At 39.5% G+C, this 18,775-nt stretch overlaps 1 protein-coding gene across 2 annotated transcripts in view; it reads left to right on the forward strand.

Annotated features, from left to right (window-relative positions):
* The window catches only part of LOC144684802 (inner centromere protein-like), a 78,322-nt gene extending 61,313 nt beyond the window's left edge, over nt 1-17,009 (forward strand). For both annotated transcript variants that reach the window (XM_078549037.1, XM_078549039.1), the window contains 9 exons: nt 382-516; nt 1,090-1,199; nt 3,162-3,285; nt 3,443-3,565; nt 4,916-5,109; nt 8,916-9,057; nt 10,488-10,676; nt 13,553-13,712; nt 15,577-17,009. In XM_078549037.1, the coding sequence (XP_078405163.1) occupies nt 382-516; nt 1,090-1,199; nt 3,162-3,285; nt 3,443-3,565; nt 4,916-5,109; nt 8,916-9,057; nt 10,488-10,676; nt 13,553-13,712; nt 15,577-15,785 (1,386 nt within the window). In that variant the 3' untranslated portion in view covers nt 15,786-17,009. The remainder of the gene's footprint in view (nt 1-381; nt 517-1,089; nt 1,200-3,161; nt 3,286-3,442; nt 3,566-4,915; nt 5,110-8,915; nt 9,058-10,487; nt 10,677-13,552; nt 13,713-15,576) is intronic.
* The last annotated feature ends 1,766 nt before the right edge of the window (nt 17,010-18,775 follow it).

Consider the following 18,775-nt stretch of genomic DNA (forward strand, 5'->3'; position numbering starts at 1 on the left):
GTATATATCTGAATATATCCATGGCTTTGCCATCCTTCCTAAAGTAAGTTTCCCAACTGGATAGTCTTTTGTAAGTTTTGAAAGGGTGAGAGGACCCAATACGATCCACAACCATGGTTTGCTGTGCTTTGAAGGAAAATTTAACTGTAGGCTACAAAGCTTGACAATTGATGTGTTCGAACAAATGTTACTTCTGCTCCAAGGGATAAATGGGACCAGAAATAAGATTGCAATCCTTGTGTATCAAGAGACTTTTATTTCACCATCGATTTTGTTTCTTTGAATTTAAGTTGCTTTTTAAATGTGTGATTGCAAATATTTCTGCTCAACTCAGCATACACACAGATCAGTGAGTTTGTCTAACAATTTTTGCTTTTGTAGGTAGTTCGACCAAAACACAAAAGCTTCCTCCACGCAGTTCAGAAGAATCAATTGCTGATGACTCCTGTTTCGGTTGGCCGCTCAATGGTGAAGTCCTTCATCAAACGCAACACGCCTTTGAAAGTTGATCCCAAGGTATCTGCGCCTGCCTTGCCTTCAGGATATTTATATATCTTTGTACACCAGGAGACTGTTAAGAATTTAGTCCTCAGCTGGATGCCTTATTCGCTACTAGTGGGGAAAAATGACTTTTATTTTAGCCTTGCATGCACTAATTTATTGTATTAAATGCTTAATAGCTTTTTAATTTCTTCAAGTTATGTGTTCGTATTAAAAGAATCTTACTGACTTGGATTTCAAGGCTTGGCAGGCACAGGTTTGGAGCATCCTGGAAACTACGCTTACCACATCTTATACTCCCATTGGAATTTTATTTTACTTTCCTGGCCTTAGAAGCTGGCCACTGAAGGTGTCCTGTCCTGTGAATTTCTGGTTATTCAAATAGCTTGTGTGAAGGAGAATAATGGAGAAGCAGATTGTAAGGATGTGTGATTTTTAATTGTAAATTGGAGGACAATGGACTTCTGATCCAACCCTGACTACTGCTATTTTCCTCTTTTTTTTTAAAGGTACTTTTTCACTAAATGAGTAAAAATCATCTATTATGTTATGATTGGCTGCCTTGTAATTGTCCTCTGCATATGTTAGGAAAAGGAGAAGATCCGCCTGGAAAATCTAAAGAAGAAGCAAGAACAGGAGGAAGAAAGGATACAGAGAGTGGAGGAAGAGAAGAAACACAAATTGGAAGAGCTTAAAAAGTAAGAAAATGTGCTGTTAATTAATAATAATGTCAATGCAATATTCCAGACTCAGGCTAGCTGAGGAATAGAATGTATCTGATAAAATATACAGCACAATCATTCATGAAAGCTCTTGCGCTCTTTGTTGGATTGCTGTTTTTTTTTCATTAAATATCTGATTATTGCCCTGCTGGCTCCAGATATGGCCACATTTTTCACTCTTCAAAAATTAGATTTAAAAGCTTTAGACCCCATTGCACAATCTGAAGAGAAATTTTCAATCCTGGCCAACACTTTCTTCAGCTAGCAGCACCCAGTGAGCTTCTCATTGATTACTGGGACCATTTCAAACTAATTATTTGTATATGAAGTACACTGGAGTGTGATGAGCTCCTATATTTATGCAAGTTCTTTAACAAATATTGGTTACAAACCAGGAACTGAACCTTTTGTTCCTGAAAACCTTTAACCCCACTGTGTCATTTCAGTGCCCATAAATCTCCAAATCTTATCTTGCTTTTTCATAAGTTTTTGGAAGCTAGCTAGAAATATCATACTGACTTTATTATTATAACCCCCCAAATTGGAAATGCCTAAACTTTTTTATCATGGATGTATTTATCCTTTTTGCCAACTTCCAAATGCTGCTCCCCTCCTGGCCAAACTCTTCCCCTCGTGCTTGTGTATGGTTCTGTGGGAATTGGTAGCTTTCCAACATTTTGTCCTAGTGGCCATTTATGAGCCTCCTTGACACAAAGTATTATATTATTAGAAAATGGATGGGGCTATGTCTATATTTCAAGTCTTGAATTGGGTATGCATGCTGCTCCATGCATTTTATTCCTTCTATCATGATTTTTGGTCTGTTGTGTCAGCTATCTCAATGTAGCTTCAGATTCTAACCACAGATGACTCTGTAGAGTTACTGAAATTTCTGCTTAATCGATTGCTGTCTTGTATACAAAAAACCTTGTATTCATTAACTGAGTCTGATCACTACAGGAAATTCATGTACAGTTTCTCATAGCATCATTGAGTATGACAGTATACACAGTTAGCAAAAAGTGCTAGGAAGGAGTAGATACTGGATTTTAAGTGGAGCTGAAGCAAAGTAATGGATCAAGACAAAGACTGATTCATTGTTCTATATCCCATCATATATATTTTTCAGTACTAATCGGAGAACAAACAAGTGACTTTTTAAAGATTAAAGCGTTATGCACAAATAGAGTTTTAAGCACTGCCTAGACAAATTGCTGGTTCCTATATTAGTTCTGGGAATCAGTGAAGGGTGGAGGTAAGTCCAGGGGTAAGGCAGTGGCCTGGACAAACTGGAGATATTTCCAAAAAGTGAAAATTTTCAAAGGAAAAGGAAATAAAGGAGCAGGATAACCGAAGAAACATGGTAATGGAGTTGGAACAGTGTTTGAAGACTGGAAAAAAGCAAGCTATGGGGGTTCTGTTAAAATGGGGAAAGGTGTGGTGTAACAGTAGAAAAAGTTGAGGAAAGCAGAGATGTGCCACATTAAAATGCCCAGTTTGACCAAGTGTCAGACCTTCACTTGGGGCAGCATTAGGGTATGGAAGTGGACCAGGAATGGGGCAGCATTAGGGGATGGAAGTTGACCAGGAATGGGGCCATGAAGGTCCTGGTCAAGGACAGCTAAGAGGCATATAGGTGGCAAGAGCTAGAATAAGGAAACAAAGCTGTAAAATAAAAGCAAAGTTTCTCTTCTACAGATCTCAAAATGGTTGAGAGTTTAGATTCCACTGTGTAAATTTATAATGGTTAAAACCTTTAACTGCATTGCATTTGATTCAGTAAAATTGAATGAGGAGTATTGACATGACCAAAAATCACGAATGCAGGTTTATGGAAAGGCAGTGCAGGCAAGGTAGGTTTTATCGTTCTTTTTCATTCATGCTTCTCTGAATAACGAATTTTGAATACAATTGCGTTTCATATATTACCTTGAATAGAAAGCGGGAAATGCGGCTGAAACGTGTTTTGGAAACTCGTTCCCGAGTTGAGCAGCAAGAGGAGGAAAAGAGAAAGAGAAAAATTAAGCAAAAAAATTCACAGATTGATGAGAAGAATGAAAAGGTATAATAACTCTGATGCCTAAACATTGCTTATTGCAAGTAACCCAGTCGCCAAACAAGTAGGGAAACAAACACATTTTCTCTGCACCCCCACCCCCTTTATATATTATACAGCCTCACTTGGAGAGATCAGTGTAGCATTCTGTATCCCTTAACAGATGCGTGAGGAACGACTTGCTGAAGAAAAAGCTAAAAAGAAAGTGGCTGCTAAAAGGATGGAGGAGGCAGAAGGTCGAAGGTTGCAAGAAGAGGAAATCAGAAAACAGAAATTGCAACAGCTGGTATGGCTGCTGTACCACTGAAGTAACTTTTTTATTCTCCTGTTATTTCTGTTTCCCTTCCCCCTGAGGTGATGAGTCCTGATAGTATAATACTTGTGTACTGTGTCCTTCAATATTGAGCCAAGGAAAATTGTGTCAATAGGCTATTTGACATGAGGGGATCAGAGCTGAGCCTGATGACCAATTCTCCTGCTTTGTCCAGGCCATCAAGTGAACTGTTAACATTTTTTTCTTTTTAAAGAAAACTTCAGCTATTTTAAGATCATTGGTTGGTGATTACTTCTCTACCAAAGATTTTCAGGGATGCATTATTTGAATTAACTTACAAGTTCAGTGTTTACCAGGTGTAGGACAACAGGCCTGATGATCACCAAATGGCACCTAAAGCACCCACACGGAGTATCTGTATACATTGAGAAAACTTTACTGTTAAGGAGATGCAGCATACTTGGAACTATCTTCATTCATACAGCTGCAACAAGAATAATACTATATATGGGCCATAATGAACTGAGGAGGTTTTGATATCACCAGATGTGCTATTGATGAAATGAGATGAAGTTAATTATCTCCTTGACATATTTCAATCTTCCAAAAATTGACATTTTTCTTTTGGGGAGGGAGAAGAGAGACTTTTTTATATTGGACCAAAATGTTTGAAATATTTTGCTTAGTATTTCTTGTGTTTCACTCTTACTCCCCCTCCCAATGTAAGAGGTTTTATTGTGCTAGGATGCAATTTAATGGTAGCTGCAAGTCTCCTTGCATCTCACCCAAGTATCTGTTTTCCTTGAACCTTGATCATAGTGGCATACCAGTTGAAGTTAATACACCCTGTCCTAGGCCAGTCTTACTACTACTGTCTTGCCAAAAGAGATACTAGTAATTAGGAAAAAATTGGACCACCCCACAAACCTCAAAACACTCCTGGGAAGACCAAGTCATTTTTTTTTTATATAAATAAGGTGCTTATAGCCTCTCTCTTACAGCAAGTAACTACATCAAAGTACTAAATACATAATGTTAGAAGATGAGGTTCTGTTTCTCTTTATTTCCTTCCTTGAATAAATTTTCCCTGGTATGCCATGGTTAGCTAGTGCTTAATGTTTCCTTTCCTTTATTTGCGTATCTGAAATACAGGAACTTTTGAGCATGAGTAAACTAACATTGTGGATTCTTTTCTACCTCCCTCTTGATTTTGTTTGCCACAGCTGATTCTGACGGCTTTAGTAGCTCTTTAAAGAATTATGACACATTTTAACTGGCATTTAAATCTATTAAACAAAAGCTTCAACTCCTTCATTCAATTCTGACAAACTGAGAACAATTGATCAGTGCTTACTTCTGCAGGAAGAAGAACGCCAAGAGCTACTGCAGCGCAAGAAGGAGGAAGAGCTTGAACGGCAACGTAAAATGGTGGAAGCCAGAAAGCTTCAAGAGCAGCAGCAAACTGAGCTTGAGAGGGAGCGACTGCATGAGTTGCAACTGGCCGCAGATAGGGAGCGGGAAAGAATGCGGGAACAAGAGAGCATCCAGGCAGAGAAGTATGGAGCAATAAAATGCTGCAGTTGTCATAACCATATCATAGAGAAAATTAATCTTGGACCCAAATGCTCTCATGTGATGGCCATTTTTTGTGGTACTCCTGATTCATTTCCCTTTGATTTGAAATTTTTCCTACTCCCAATACCAGTGATTCTCAAACTTTGTTTTGAGGACCACTCAAGGGGGCAAAAGACCCAGTGGGCTACCTACCTGTCCTACCCCTGCCCCTTTTGTTTGCCACTGCAAAAAGCTGATCAGAATTAATTTGAAGACTGGTGCTGCTTTTGTGATACCAATGAGTTGTTGACTGGCTTGAAGCTGGAGAACCTCAGTCTCGTGTTGTGCTCCATGTTTAGCCAATTCCTCCTCTTTGTCTTCAGCCCCATAAGTGTTGAAAATCTGATGTTGCAGTTGTACAGTATGTTACAGTAACATAAACCTTGCTTTTAAAACTATTGCTTGTGCTTATGGTGACTTGTGTCATTTATGTGGGAGCCATGAGTAGTAGGGTGAAGATTCTGGCTGATACTCTTGTATGGCAGTGATTTGTATTTTGGACCAGCCCCTGGACCACCAGGTGGATTCTTGCAAACTACACTTTGAGAACCATTGTCCTATACCATTGAGAGCTGTAGCTTCCAATACTTTGCCTAAGTATTATACAGCTCAAAATACTTGAGTTGAACTTTTGGAAGGAGAGAACCTTTTAATTGTACCGCTGAGTATTTACACAGATTAAATGGAGATGGAATGAAATCATTCCATCCAGTATTTTAGAAATCCTGATGACAATAGAGTATAATGGGTAATGCTAAAAAGATGATCATAAGTGTCTTGAGACTTGCAACTTGAATTGTTTTTTCTCCGAGCTCCTAGCAAGTAAATGCGAAAAGTTTACATTTTTAAATCTGGATAACAGCCTTTCTTCCTTCTCTTAAACCCCAGTGAATACATTCTCTTTCCAGTCCTGGTGGAAAGATAAGACAATATTCGGGTGAATTTTTTGCAGCGGGCAGAATGCAGTGGTTGGTGAAACTGGAGTTTCAACAATTGTTTTAAATTTGCAGTAATTGGATAGTACCAGTTGCTGAGGAATTTATACTGTTAGTCGTTTGGTAGTACACAACTTGAGTATTCCTGAAAAAAAAATACATGTCTAAGCTTTTTGTCTTACACTCATCAGGACACTTGCAAGAATACCAGTATAAGGGGAAAACAAATTATACTGTATGTGAAGAGTGCTGATTGGTTGACTGACCAATCAGGGTCAAGCTGCCTGGTTCAAATTCCAAACACTGCTTGGCAGTTAACTGTCAGCCACCATCACTGGTATATTCTCCATGGCAACGCCACTGACTAACCAATCAGCACTCTCTTCATATACAGTATAAATTGTTTTCCCTTTATATTGGTATTCTTGTGTCCTGATGAGTGCAAGATGAAAAGCTTAAATATGTCTCTCTTTTTCAGCAATACTCAATTTATACTGTCTTGCCAGTAGGTGAACTGGAATAGAATGTGCAGTGTAGCATTCCTACTCCAATAAGTGATCATTTTTCTATATCAGGACAGGAAGTTGGAGCATTGCGAAACTGAAACGCTGCTAATCCAAGTCATCTTACTTGGGTTTCTCAAACATTCATAAACGATCAAAATTAAATTCTGTTGATGCCATTCCAATCCTTACAAAAGAAGCTAAATCGGGTTGTCTTGCTGCAATACCCTAATGTGACTTTTTTGAAATGGTGTGCTCTGCTGTAGACTTGCAATTGGTAGAAAAGCTAGGCTATAATCTTTGTTCTGGTGAATGGCTTGAGTCTAAAAGGTCTGCATGAAAATTGGCACTGGTCTCATGTTGATTTTGTGAATATTAGGACTTACCTAACTCTACCCATGAATTAAACTGTTTTCCACATTAAATGCAATGGTAATATATTAGTGAAGATTTAATATGCTTTCATCAGTTAGTCTAAAACTTGCAAGAACTTTTTTTTTCTCTTTGACATGACGTTGTGTCTCAGGAACCACCCCCCCAGGCTCCAGTATAAGGCCTAGTGTCTCCATCCCTCTTTGCTTGTCCCACCAAGGAAGGCAGTTGACTTCACTGAAGACCACTGAGGATGTAATTCATACTTCTACCCAAATCATTTTCAAATTGGATAGAATTTTGTTGGAATAAACGCAGCATGCAGCCTGTAGATAGTCATAATGGCACAGAAGGAGGCCATTTGGCCTATCGAGTCCATGCTGGCTGTCTTTAGAGCTGTCCTATTTCTGTACTATAACCATTCTATGGCTCTATCCCTTAACTATGCATGTTTAGTTCCCTCAATACCCCTCCAGTTTCCTTTTGAAATTCCCTATATCTCTGCCCCAAAATCTTGTAAATCTATGTAACCTAGTCCTTCTATCATCTAGTGGGAGCAGCTTTTTTTTGATTATCTTATTTAAATCTGTCATAATCTTGTGCACTTCTTTCAAATATACCCTCAACCTCCTTTGCTTCAAGGAGAACAAGTCCAGCATCTCCAACCTAACTTTGGTGCTAAAATTCTTCATCCCTGGAACCATTCTCATAAATCTCCTCTATACCCTCAAGGACCCTCGCATCCTTCCCAGGTGTGGTGGCCAGAACCATATGTAAGAACCTAGTTGTGGCCTAACCAGATCTTCAGCATAACTTGACTGGTTTTTGTACTCATTTTAATGAAGCTCAAGATCCCAAATGCTTTGCTAATTACCCTCTGTCCTGCCACCTTCAAACATCTGTGAGAGATATAAAACACACGTGTGCGCACACAGTATACCATCCTCCTTAGCCATTTTAAAAAATATTTTAAGCTGACACTGACCCTCTTATTCACAGGGTGTGGGTGTTGCTGCTTAGGCCAGCATTTGTTGCCTATCCCTAATTACCCTTAAAAAGATGACTGTGATCCACTGCTTTGAACTGCTGCAATCCATGTCGTGTAGATGTACACATAATGCTGTTAGGGAGGGAGTTCCAGAATTTTGACCCAGCAACAGTGAAAGAAAGGTAGTGTAGTTCAAAGTCAGGATTGAGAGACTTGGAGGGGACCTTGCAGGTAGTGGTGTTCCCATGCATCCACTGCCCTTGTCCTTCCAGGTGGTAGAGGTCGCAGGTTTGGAAGGTGCTGCCAAAGGAGCCTTGGTGAGCTGCTGCAGTACATCTTGTAGATGGTACACACTGTTACTGTGTAGGTGATGGACGGAGTGAATGTTTAAGGTGGTGGATGGGATGCCAATCAAGCGAGTTACTTTGTTCTGGATGGTGTCGAGCTTGAATGTTGTTGGAGGTGCACTCCTCCAGGCAAGTGGAGAGTATTCCATCACACTCCTGACCCGTGCCTTGTAGATAGTGAACAGGCTTTGGGGAGTCATGGGGTGAGTTACTTGCCACAGAATTTCTAGCCTCGATTCTACTCTTGTAGCCAGTGTTTACATGGCTAGTCCAGTTCAATTTCTGGTCAGTGGTAACCCCCAGGATGTTAGTGATTCGCTTCTCTATTTTTCTCACATTCGTTGAACAGAATCTACAAGCAGCTGCACAGATTCAAGCCAACATGATCTTCCTCCAATATAAGTTCAAACTTGAGCAAATGAGGGAGAATCTTTTTAGATTAAAGCAAGTATTATATTGGTTAGGTGTTTACCTTGGAATTCTGATGTGTATTATTTCCCTCGTTGCTGGAGTTTGAGATCATTAGACTCATGTTAAATGCATTATTTCAAAACTAGAATTTTGCAAGAACTAGAATGAATAACAAATTTCTCTTTTTAATAGAGAACGTGAACGTCTGGAGAAAGAAAAGGCCCTCAAGTTACAGCAAGAGCTGGAGCGAACAGCACGGGAGGATGCTGCACTGCAGGCTCAACGAGAAACAGAAAAGCTTCACGAGGAAGCACAAGAGAAAGGCAGAAAGCAGGTAACGGGCCTCATCTTGGTGGGAATTCAGTGTCTTCCAGATACCACACCCTTTAATAAATGATCTCAAATTTTCTAAGTGGGACTACAAACTGAAATATTTAAGTCATGGTCATGTCTTGGACAAGTGTATGTGGAACTACAATATTATTGCTGTCAGTTCCATCCTGCGGTATAGGATTTTTTGGCAACCCTGGGAACTGACTGTTACAGACCATTTCTGTTGTTGCAAGTGTCATTCTTGTTACATAGTAAATGTCCTACATATGTATTAAATTGAAGGTTTTTGCAGCAGAAGAACTAAAGAATAGAGGGATTTGAGTGGAAAAATTGTCTAGTTGCTAATCTTTGTACAGTATATTTCAGTAATTTGAAAGCAAATATCAATTTTAGAATGATTTCCAGTGGTAATGACACTAGTGCACTAGTTAAATGATGCAAAATAGATGCTTAATTTTGGCCTCTGTACTTTCAGAAGGTTACTTCTATTTTGGAAAGTTGTATTCAGTGCTTTCCTAATTAAGTTAGTGAAGCTATTTGTGGAGTAGTTGAGTTATGCAGACCAGGAAGGTCCCTGGTTCATTCCCCTCAACTTTTCTCTGGAGAGGAATAGGGATGCTAAAATTGGACTTTTAGTGGGGTGAGAAAATAATGAGTTTCAACAGCCAACTTGCATTTATGTAGTGCCTTTAACAAAGTAAAATATTCCAAGGAGTTTCAGAGGGGCATTATCAGAGGTTTGACACCAAGCCACACAAGGTGATAGTGGGGCAATCGACCAAAAGCTTAGTCAAAAGAAGTTTTTAAGTTTCAAAAGAGGAAAGAGGGGTGGCAAAGATTATGGGGAATTCCAGAGCCTCTGCAACTGAAGGCATAACCACTAATAGTGGAATGATTAAAATGGGGGATGCACAAGAGGCTAGAATTGGAGGCATGCAGAAGAATTTTGCATTTAAAAATACTTGGAGATGTGCACTGTGCTGTAACCCACAAGATCATGAACCAATAACTTGGATGGTGGGATTAGGTTGGGTAGCTGTTGCCTGGCCAGCACAGATGCAATGGGCTGATTAGTCTCCTTCTGTACCATAAATTTTTTCTGTTGATTTTGAAAGGTGTGGGGTCCAAAGAAGTTAAGTTGGGAAGCTTCAAGGTCATGTAGGGATTTGAAAACATTGAGTATTTTAAAATTGATTCCTTGCTCAAGCAAGGTTTGGTGTAGATCAACAAGGGGATCAGGCCTACTGCACGTACAAGTCCCCCAAAAAAATGCCTGTGTAGCCTTGTGATCTTGTGCAAACCTCACGTGAATGTCACTACATTTACATAAGTACACTGACCCCAAAGGAGGTCAATTTGTTCATGGTGGGAGTGGAAAGAGAATTAACACTTTAGCCTTTGAGGTTAATATTTGTGTGTCCCTGTTTGTAGGAAGAGCAATTGCCAGAGCTGGAAAGTCAGTCTTTAGAAAATGAGAGAACCACAGAACAGAAATTGGAGCAAGAAAAAGAGAATAGACTTTGTGGAGATCAGCAAAGAAAATGGAAGGAAGAACAGGACAAGAAAGTGAAGGAAGAGGTCTTCAACAAAAATATATTGAATGTAACTGTGGAGATGCATGTGAGTGTTTTAATAATCTAGGCTGGGGGAGGGTGACAATGAAGTAGGGCAGGAGACACTCTTCTTCATTTGAGTTTTGTATAATCATGGAGTCTTCAGTTAGATTTAAGGAATATGTTTGAACACTGGATAGCAGGTCACCTGTTACAATTTAAAAAAATAATTCCACCTTCCCATCCCCCCTTAGCCTGAGCTTAGCCTTAATCAGATTTGAGGGAAAATAGAGTACAGTATGTCAGATAATTAACAATTTTCAAATGTTTAAAAGCATTTTTTCATGAGTTTTCTGCCTAAGGGCAGGTTTAACCCATAGCATCATGATCTACCACCATGGGCAGGCCAAGGAGGCAGGTCCCAAATCCATCCCAGCCAGAACAGGGATTGAACCCTTGCTGTTGATACCAACCTGACCTGCACCGCCTGTCCAGCCAACTGGACCTCCCAAGGGAGTCAAAGTTGCTGTGGCAATGTGCACTTTTAAATGCTGCTAGTAGCCTGGAGCTATGGGTAGTGATGATAGAGGGTCTAATTTCTTTCCATCACGTGGCTGACCAAGGATTTCTCCTGCTTTTGCTGGCTGCCATTGGCATATGTTGCAAGGATTTACAAGTTGATACTGAACCTGTTTGGTCCCATTATGAACACTCCTTCCTTTGGCCATCAAGTCCTGGGGTGGAGCTTGAACCTGGAACTTCTGGCTCAGAGGCAGGGATACTACCACTATGCCACAAGACCTCCTTCAAAACACTTGTATTAAGACTATATACAGAGCAGACCTACATCTAGAAATTGTATGTGAAGAAATTCCTGGGAATTTTGAACTTCCAGAGATTGCACCCTATTCAAATAAGGGAGTGGGAATAAACCTACCAACTGTGGGCGAGTCAGCCTGATAGAAACATAGAAAAATAGCAGGAGTTGGCCATTTGGCCCTTTAAGCCTGCTCCGCCATTCAATATGATCATAGCTGATCCTTTATCTCAACGTCATACTCCCGTTCTCTCCCTATACCCCTTGATGCCTTTGGAGAGGGTTGATGAGGGATAATGTAGTGAAGTTGTGTACATGGGCTTTCAAATGGTGTATGATAAAAGTACCACATAATAGACTTATAGCAAAATTGAAGCCTGTGGGATTAAAATGGCAGTGCCTGCATGGCTATGAAATTGGTGAAGGAACAAAGTAGTCATCAACAGTTGTTTTTCAGACTGAAGGGAAGTATGCAGTGATGTCCTCCTAAGCTTGATTCTAGAATCACTACTCTCATTGATACGGTATATAGCAATGACCTAGATTTCAATATACACGGTTTAAATTTCAAAGTTTGTAGGGAAGATATAACACGAATGTGTTTGTGTGGTGGTTAAGAAAAGACTTTGGAAGGACGTAGATTGGTGAAATGGGTAGACATGTGGCAGATGAAGTGATTCATTTTGATGGAAGGATTAGAGGCAAGATAACCTAAATGGTACAATTTAAAGAGAATGCTGGAATAGAGAGTTGGATGTGTGTGCACAAATCTTTGAAGGTGGCAAGGCATTGAACAGGCAGTTGTGGAATCTTTTTGGCTTTATAAACAGAGGCATAAGAGTGCAAAAGCAAGGAAGTTATGCTGAACCTTTTATAAAATGCTGGTTAGGCCTCAGCTGTGGAGTAGTGTTAAGTTATAGGCATCGCACTTTAAGAAGGATGTGGAAACTTTGGTGAGGGTGCAGAAGAGATTTACTAGGATATCAGAGATGAACATCTCCAGTCTGTCCACTAATTGAAGAAGCTGGAGTTGCTCTCCTGAGAGTAAAGAAGGTAAAGAGGTGTTTAAAATCATGAATGATTTTGATAAATAATAAACCGTTTCAGTGATAGGGTCAGCAATGAGAGGGTACATATTTTAAGATAATTGACAAAAGACTAGAGGTGACAAATGGTTTTACATAGTAAGTTATGAGCTGGAATGCATTGCCTGAAAGGATGGATGGTGGAAGCAAATTCAATAATAACTTGCAATGGGGAATTGAATAAATATTTGAAAAGGGAACATTTACAGGTATGAGGAAACAGCAGGGGTGTGGCACTATTTGGCTCTTCAAAGAACTAGCATAAGTACAATGGACTGAGTGAGTGGCCTCCATCTGTGCTGCAACAATTTGATTTTAATGGCATTCAAAGTAGCCTTCCTTGAAGGTAGCCAAAGAAAATTAATTTTGCTTTATGCTTCTGTTTTTGAAAATAGTACAAAAGTAATCATTCATACATTGTCCAATTACTGAGTTTAACTTTGACCCAAAAGTTGTTTAAAACACTGTTAAACATGCAATCAGAGAGGGCCTCATGTCCTGGTCAATATCCTATTACATTCTGAAGTTTCATCCTTCAATGTTGTCAGTGTCATTGTGCTCAAGTGATAGAATTAGCTATCTTCCTAGTTTAACCATAATTGCTGCATTAGCTATTCTGAATTTGTTCATGTTAAAAATAATGCAAATTTCATATTTCTGTTCTTGCATCCTCTCCCTTCTCTCTTCCCCCATTTGACCACCACTTCCAAGTGAATTGAGCAGCTTTGCATAGCAGTGGTTGGTTGTATCTTAAATTGGAGATTCTTCACTAGGCTTTGCTTGCATACCTTTTGGCAACTGTTCAAAATGCTGTTGGTACCTGCTTGGTGTAAGTAGTCCTCTCAGCCACAGGAAATCTGTGGCCTGTTAGTGGAAAGGGGAAGGAATTGGGTGAGCGAGGAGGTGTCCCATGTGGGTGTTGGTGGGTAGAAGGTTAAGAGGAGTATTTTTTCTAATGAAGAAACTGAACTGGGATCTTGTTAGAAATTGCTGATGGTTCAACAACTTATGGGATTTTAATGGATTTAATTTTTTTTCCAGCACTCTCCAGCTTTGGAGTCTTACACTATGACTCCCAATAGCTATTCCAAAATCAAGTTGCCCAAAGTAAATTTGGAAAGTTATGGAATGGACCTGCAAAGTGATGACTCAACAGATGACGAGGGGGCACCCCGTAAACCCATCCCTACTTGGGCTAATGGTAAGGAGCGAGCTTAGATCAATTTAGAAAGAGTCTGTTTACTATTTCTGCAATGAAACCAAAAACTTACTGAATTGCAATTCAATCTATTCATGGTCCATACTTTCAAGTATCATTTACATCTAAGAGCAGGCATTTAAGGATTGTATATTTTAAAACATAGCATATAGTTGCCAATACCTGATTTTAAGGCTATTGAGAGAGGCTTCGCTTTGAGGGACAATTTTAATTGTTTTTAGGAAACCACCTTCTGGTGTAGTTGTGCTGTTTTACTCTAAGTTGATTTAAATCCATACAAGTCAACCAAGTCGTAAGTTCGATCTCAGTATCTGATCAATTAGCTGATTTCAATCAGGGCAACAATAGGTTGCAACAGTGGAGAGGGAAAATCATCTAGTCCTCCTACTTTTGATTTGTTATGAACTGACTGTTGTTTGAACAAAAGCAAAATACTGCAGATGGTGGAAATTGGAAAATAAAAACACTGGAAATATTCTGCTACCAACCTGAAAAGTTTACTTTATTTTTCTCTCAGCAGCTGCTGCCTGACCGGCTGAATATTTCTAGCATCTTCTGTTTTTAACTCTTGGTGGAAGGTGCATTTGTGTGGGCTTTGCATCTGAGCCCACTCTACTTTTCAGAAAGGGCTATTGAAAGTGTAGGCTCACAGGAAAAGATTGAAGTGTGCATTTCTTCCTTTTTCAATTTTTGCACAGTGCAAACTAAATCCTTGTATGTAACAAGGTAGAGAAGATAAACATGTTGCGCATGTTTTCAAATGGGCCTTATCACTGGTGACTCTGCTCTTCTTTCCTCTCCACACCCAACCAAATGGTAGCTCTAGATTACAAATTGAAAGAGGAGGGGCCACTGTTGGATAAATTTACATATGGATTAACAGGTTTTATCAGTTGTTAGAGGATGTGTAGATAAACAGGTCAGAATGCAATTGACCTAACTTTTACATCTGTACTGTTCTGCAGTATTCCAAAAACTTGCAAAGATCCACATTAGTTTACAGAATGCACCTTTTGTTAATGAAGACAAGCTGTTTGCTCTTTTTCCCTTCTATTCCAACACTAATCCTTTACTCTTCTGTCTGCTTGCATTCCTGCCATCCCAGACCAGAATAGCCCACAGTTACTCTGTACCCCTGTTGACTTTCTTTAAAGGGCCTTCTTGTGAACCACTTCTGCAACTGTTCCAATCCTCCTTTGCTGACCTTCTTGTTAAGTGTGTTTGCTAAACTTGTCCACCTCTATCCTCTTGCATGCTCCTTGTGCTCCCCCTTAAGTCACTTACAACTGTACCTTCAGACTCTAAGCTGCATGGCTTTTGGCTGTCCTTTTTCTGCCCCTCAAAGTTACAAATGACATATTGCCTAACTATAGTAAACACTCATCCTCCTTGGCCTGTATACATCTGTTACATGGTTACCCACACTATTTCTCCTCCAGTGCCTCTCCTCTATCGTTCAGCTGGTTGGGACTGCCCTCTCCTGGTTCCAATCTGGTTGTAGCCAGAAAATTATCTGCAATAGCTTCTCTTCATGCTCTTGCAATGTTGCCTCTGGATCTGCCCTAAGGATCTATTATTGTCCCCATCCTATTTCTCAAGTACATGTGTTCTTTTTGTGATGAACTCTTAATCACTTTTGAAGAATTTTTCCATACGCCAGAAACAGTATAAATGGCAGCCCCACCCTCTCCCATGGTAATATAGAAAGTCCCATACCTATATAAGCAATACAGCTAAATTAGTTTGCATTTTCAATCTGAGGAGTTGTAAATAGCCTTCCAGCTTCAGTGCATCACTTTGTGTTTGAATGCCATAATTCTAATGGAATTTGTTTTTCTGTCATCAGGTAAACAATTGCAGCAAGCGCTCATCAAACAGTATTACCACCCACTTGATCTAGACAAATTCTTCGGTGTCATTCAACCCCCAAATCTTGAGGGTATCTTTGGTAAAAGCAAGCCACGTTACCTGAAACGCACTAGTTCTGCAGTGTGGCAGTCACCGCCAGTATTAAACAGCATTAAGAATGTATCCTATGGTTTTATGAAATACTGAACTATCCCTGTTGTATATCAAATGACATTGCAACAAGTAAAACTATCACCTGCTCTCATTGTTTTTGCCCTTTTCTATATTGTATCTTTGTTGCCTGATTTATTTGTCTAATTTTGAAGATGAACTGCTCTCTTGGCTGCTCCTCAGAAATCTTATTGTGCATTATTGTTTTAAAGTTTTTGAATTTTAGTACACAGGTTTTTTTCATTTGAATTTATTTGGTGTCTAAGTTCAAATCTTGATGGGATGAAAGTCTCTGCCTGCCTGCTTTCTGTAAGGGTCATACACAACATGTTCATGGGAAGTCTTGAACCAGTTCATGCTGTGGCATAAGCCTGCAGCACAAAACTCTCTAATTTGTACTTATTGGCCAGCTCAATGCCTGATGTGTGAAATTACACCAGGTGCAAGGGGGAAGAAATCTTGAGTGCAGTACGGGGTGCTTTTCTGTCGTTGGGACAGAGTACAAGAAGCTTTGTCATGCATCTGGCTGCACACCTTATCTCAAATGCTTGATGCTGGGTGCTTGAAATAGGTTGGTTTCTAATTCTCAACTGGAGAAATTACCTCATCTTTAGTGCACATTGTAAAAAGGATTCTGTTTCCATTGGAACAATACTTTCTAACTAAATAATAATTGATCTTGGGTGTATTATGCCATTAATTTTTTGGAAGTTATAGGATAGCACTTTTTAAACAAAGATACTAGAAATATCTAGCCATGCGGACTGAGATTCAGTTCCTGGAGTTAACTGATCTCAGTTGGGATGGCATTTTTTTAAATGTTGAAATCAATAAAAGCACTTCTGGGGCTAAGGACTAGGAAAATGACCAGCGTTCCCACTTCTAATTTGTTTTCCCTTGTTGAAAGTGCATGGGGATGTCCGAGGACAGAATCGGGCTTATCTGTTTGTTTTTCTTTTCACAAAATGGCCAGCTAACATCCACCACTTAGACTTGTGTGTAGGACGGTCACTTGGCAGGAATCCTACCCTGGCAAGAGTTGTCTTGAAAGGAAGAGAAAATTGATGACAAAAATACCCTTGGTGTTTGAAAAACTGCACTGGTGCAACACTCGTAATTCTGCCAAGAGGCTGAAACTTCAGGGTTCAAGATGACTTCAAATGCAATGCAAGTCTAAGCTGTGTTAGTGTCTACCTTTGTAATGAGTATCTTGGTGTAAAGTGTTTTTTGTAAATAAATCGTATTCAAAAGTCTAAATAATGAGGGGAAACTTTCATTTTTAAAACTTATTGAACTTAATAAAAGAATTGAGATATAGTCTTAACTTTATTCTTCAAATTATAAGACTTAAACTGAATGTCATTTATTAAAATAGTGTAAAACTAAACTAGAATATAGCTTTTGCAGCTCATTTGTCATTGATGTTTCTTGAGCCAAAAACCACGGGGAGGAATTGGAGAACAATCATTTATCTTTAGATTGAAATTAGCTCTTAAACCAAATGTATTAACGCAATCTCTTTTTGGTAGGATCTGATGTGGAATAAGCACTAGGTGTGAAATGTTCCATAATTCAGTCTAAATTGGCACACTTGCACAGATGCTTGAAGGCTGGTCTGGAATATCGACTTGCTACCTGACCTGTTAGCCACTTGCTGAATGTTTGTTAAAGGATCTTGATTTCATGATTCGCTCATTCATCCTTCAATATTCAGCCCTCTGACTACTTGAGTTGGGGAATTGTATTATATCTGGGTGACTAAAGTCCCTACTCACATGAAAAACAAACCTACTACATGATGGTCAATATAACCTGATTTGAATATTAGCAAAAAAAATGTGCACCCTTTCTTGTATGACTTGAATCTTTATGAATAGCAAAGCCATGACCTAAGTACTGTTATGATCCCTTTGGAGACTATCAAACCCCCAAAAAACCAATGGACAAGATTTTACCTTACTAAACCAAAATCCCTAGGTCACAGCAGCACCCAACTACCCTGTTTTCCACAGGCACAGTCTTCACCAAAATCTCACACGGTTGCAAAACTTCAACTCTGCTCACAACAGTCTTGATGGCATGGATCCACCAATGTTATCTTTGAGTAATAGAAACAGCTGTATTTGTCTATTTCCAGCTCCTGGATTCAGCCTGCCAGTTATGTACCACTGGATTCTGAGCTCAAATGGCTGTCATTTTATCTGGTTTCAACCAGTGTTAGTTTCCCCAGAAACCTAAAGTTACTATTTGTGTTTTCTTAGGGAAACTGAAGCATCAGATTTCCACCAGTTAGCTGAAGTTTCTGCTTCGGTGCCAGTTAGGTCTATCTCAAAAAATACAAACTTTGAAACCATGGATTCGAAGACAGTACAGGTTCTATTTTATTACAATATGCGTGGATAAAGATAAAGGAGCTGAGGGATACAGGAACAGGATGGCTAAATATTATTAAAATGTTTGATTGTGCACAGACACACTGGTGTGGTGGTTATGTTACTGGATTAGTGATCCAGAAGCCTGGTCTATTAAAATGAATTTGAATTCAGATTTTAAAAAGATTTTTTTAATATCCATAATGGTGACCATGAAACTAACTGGTGGTGTAATAACCTAACTGGTTCATATGTCCTTTTAGGGAAGGAAGTTTGCTGTAATTACCTGGTCTGGTGCATACATAGGGTCACAAAATTGTTATGGTGTAGAAGGAGGCCATTTGACCCGTCGTGTCTACGCTGGCTCTCTGAGCATTATGATGTAGTGCCATTCTCCTACCTTTTCCTGTAACTGCACATTGGTTCTATTTAAATAATCATCTAATGCCCTCTTGCATGCCTTGATTGAACCTGCCTCTACCATGCTTCCAGGCAGTGCTTTCCAGACCTGAACCACTGTGTGGAAAGAGTTTTTTTTCTCACATCGCATTTGCTTCTTTTGCAAATCACTTTAAATTTGTGCCCTCCTAGTTCTTGATCCTTTTAAGAGGATCTCCCTATCTACTCTGTCCAGCCCCCTCATGATTTTGAACG

The sequence above is a fragment of the Cetorhinus maximus genome, chromosome 9 (assembly GCF_964194155.1).
Source record: "Cetorhinus maximus chromosome 9, sCetMax3.hap1.1, whole genome shotgun sequence".
Lineage (NCBI taxonomy): Eukaryota > Metazoa > Chordata > Chondrichthyes > Lamniformes > Cetorhinidae > Cetorhinus > Cetorhinus maximus.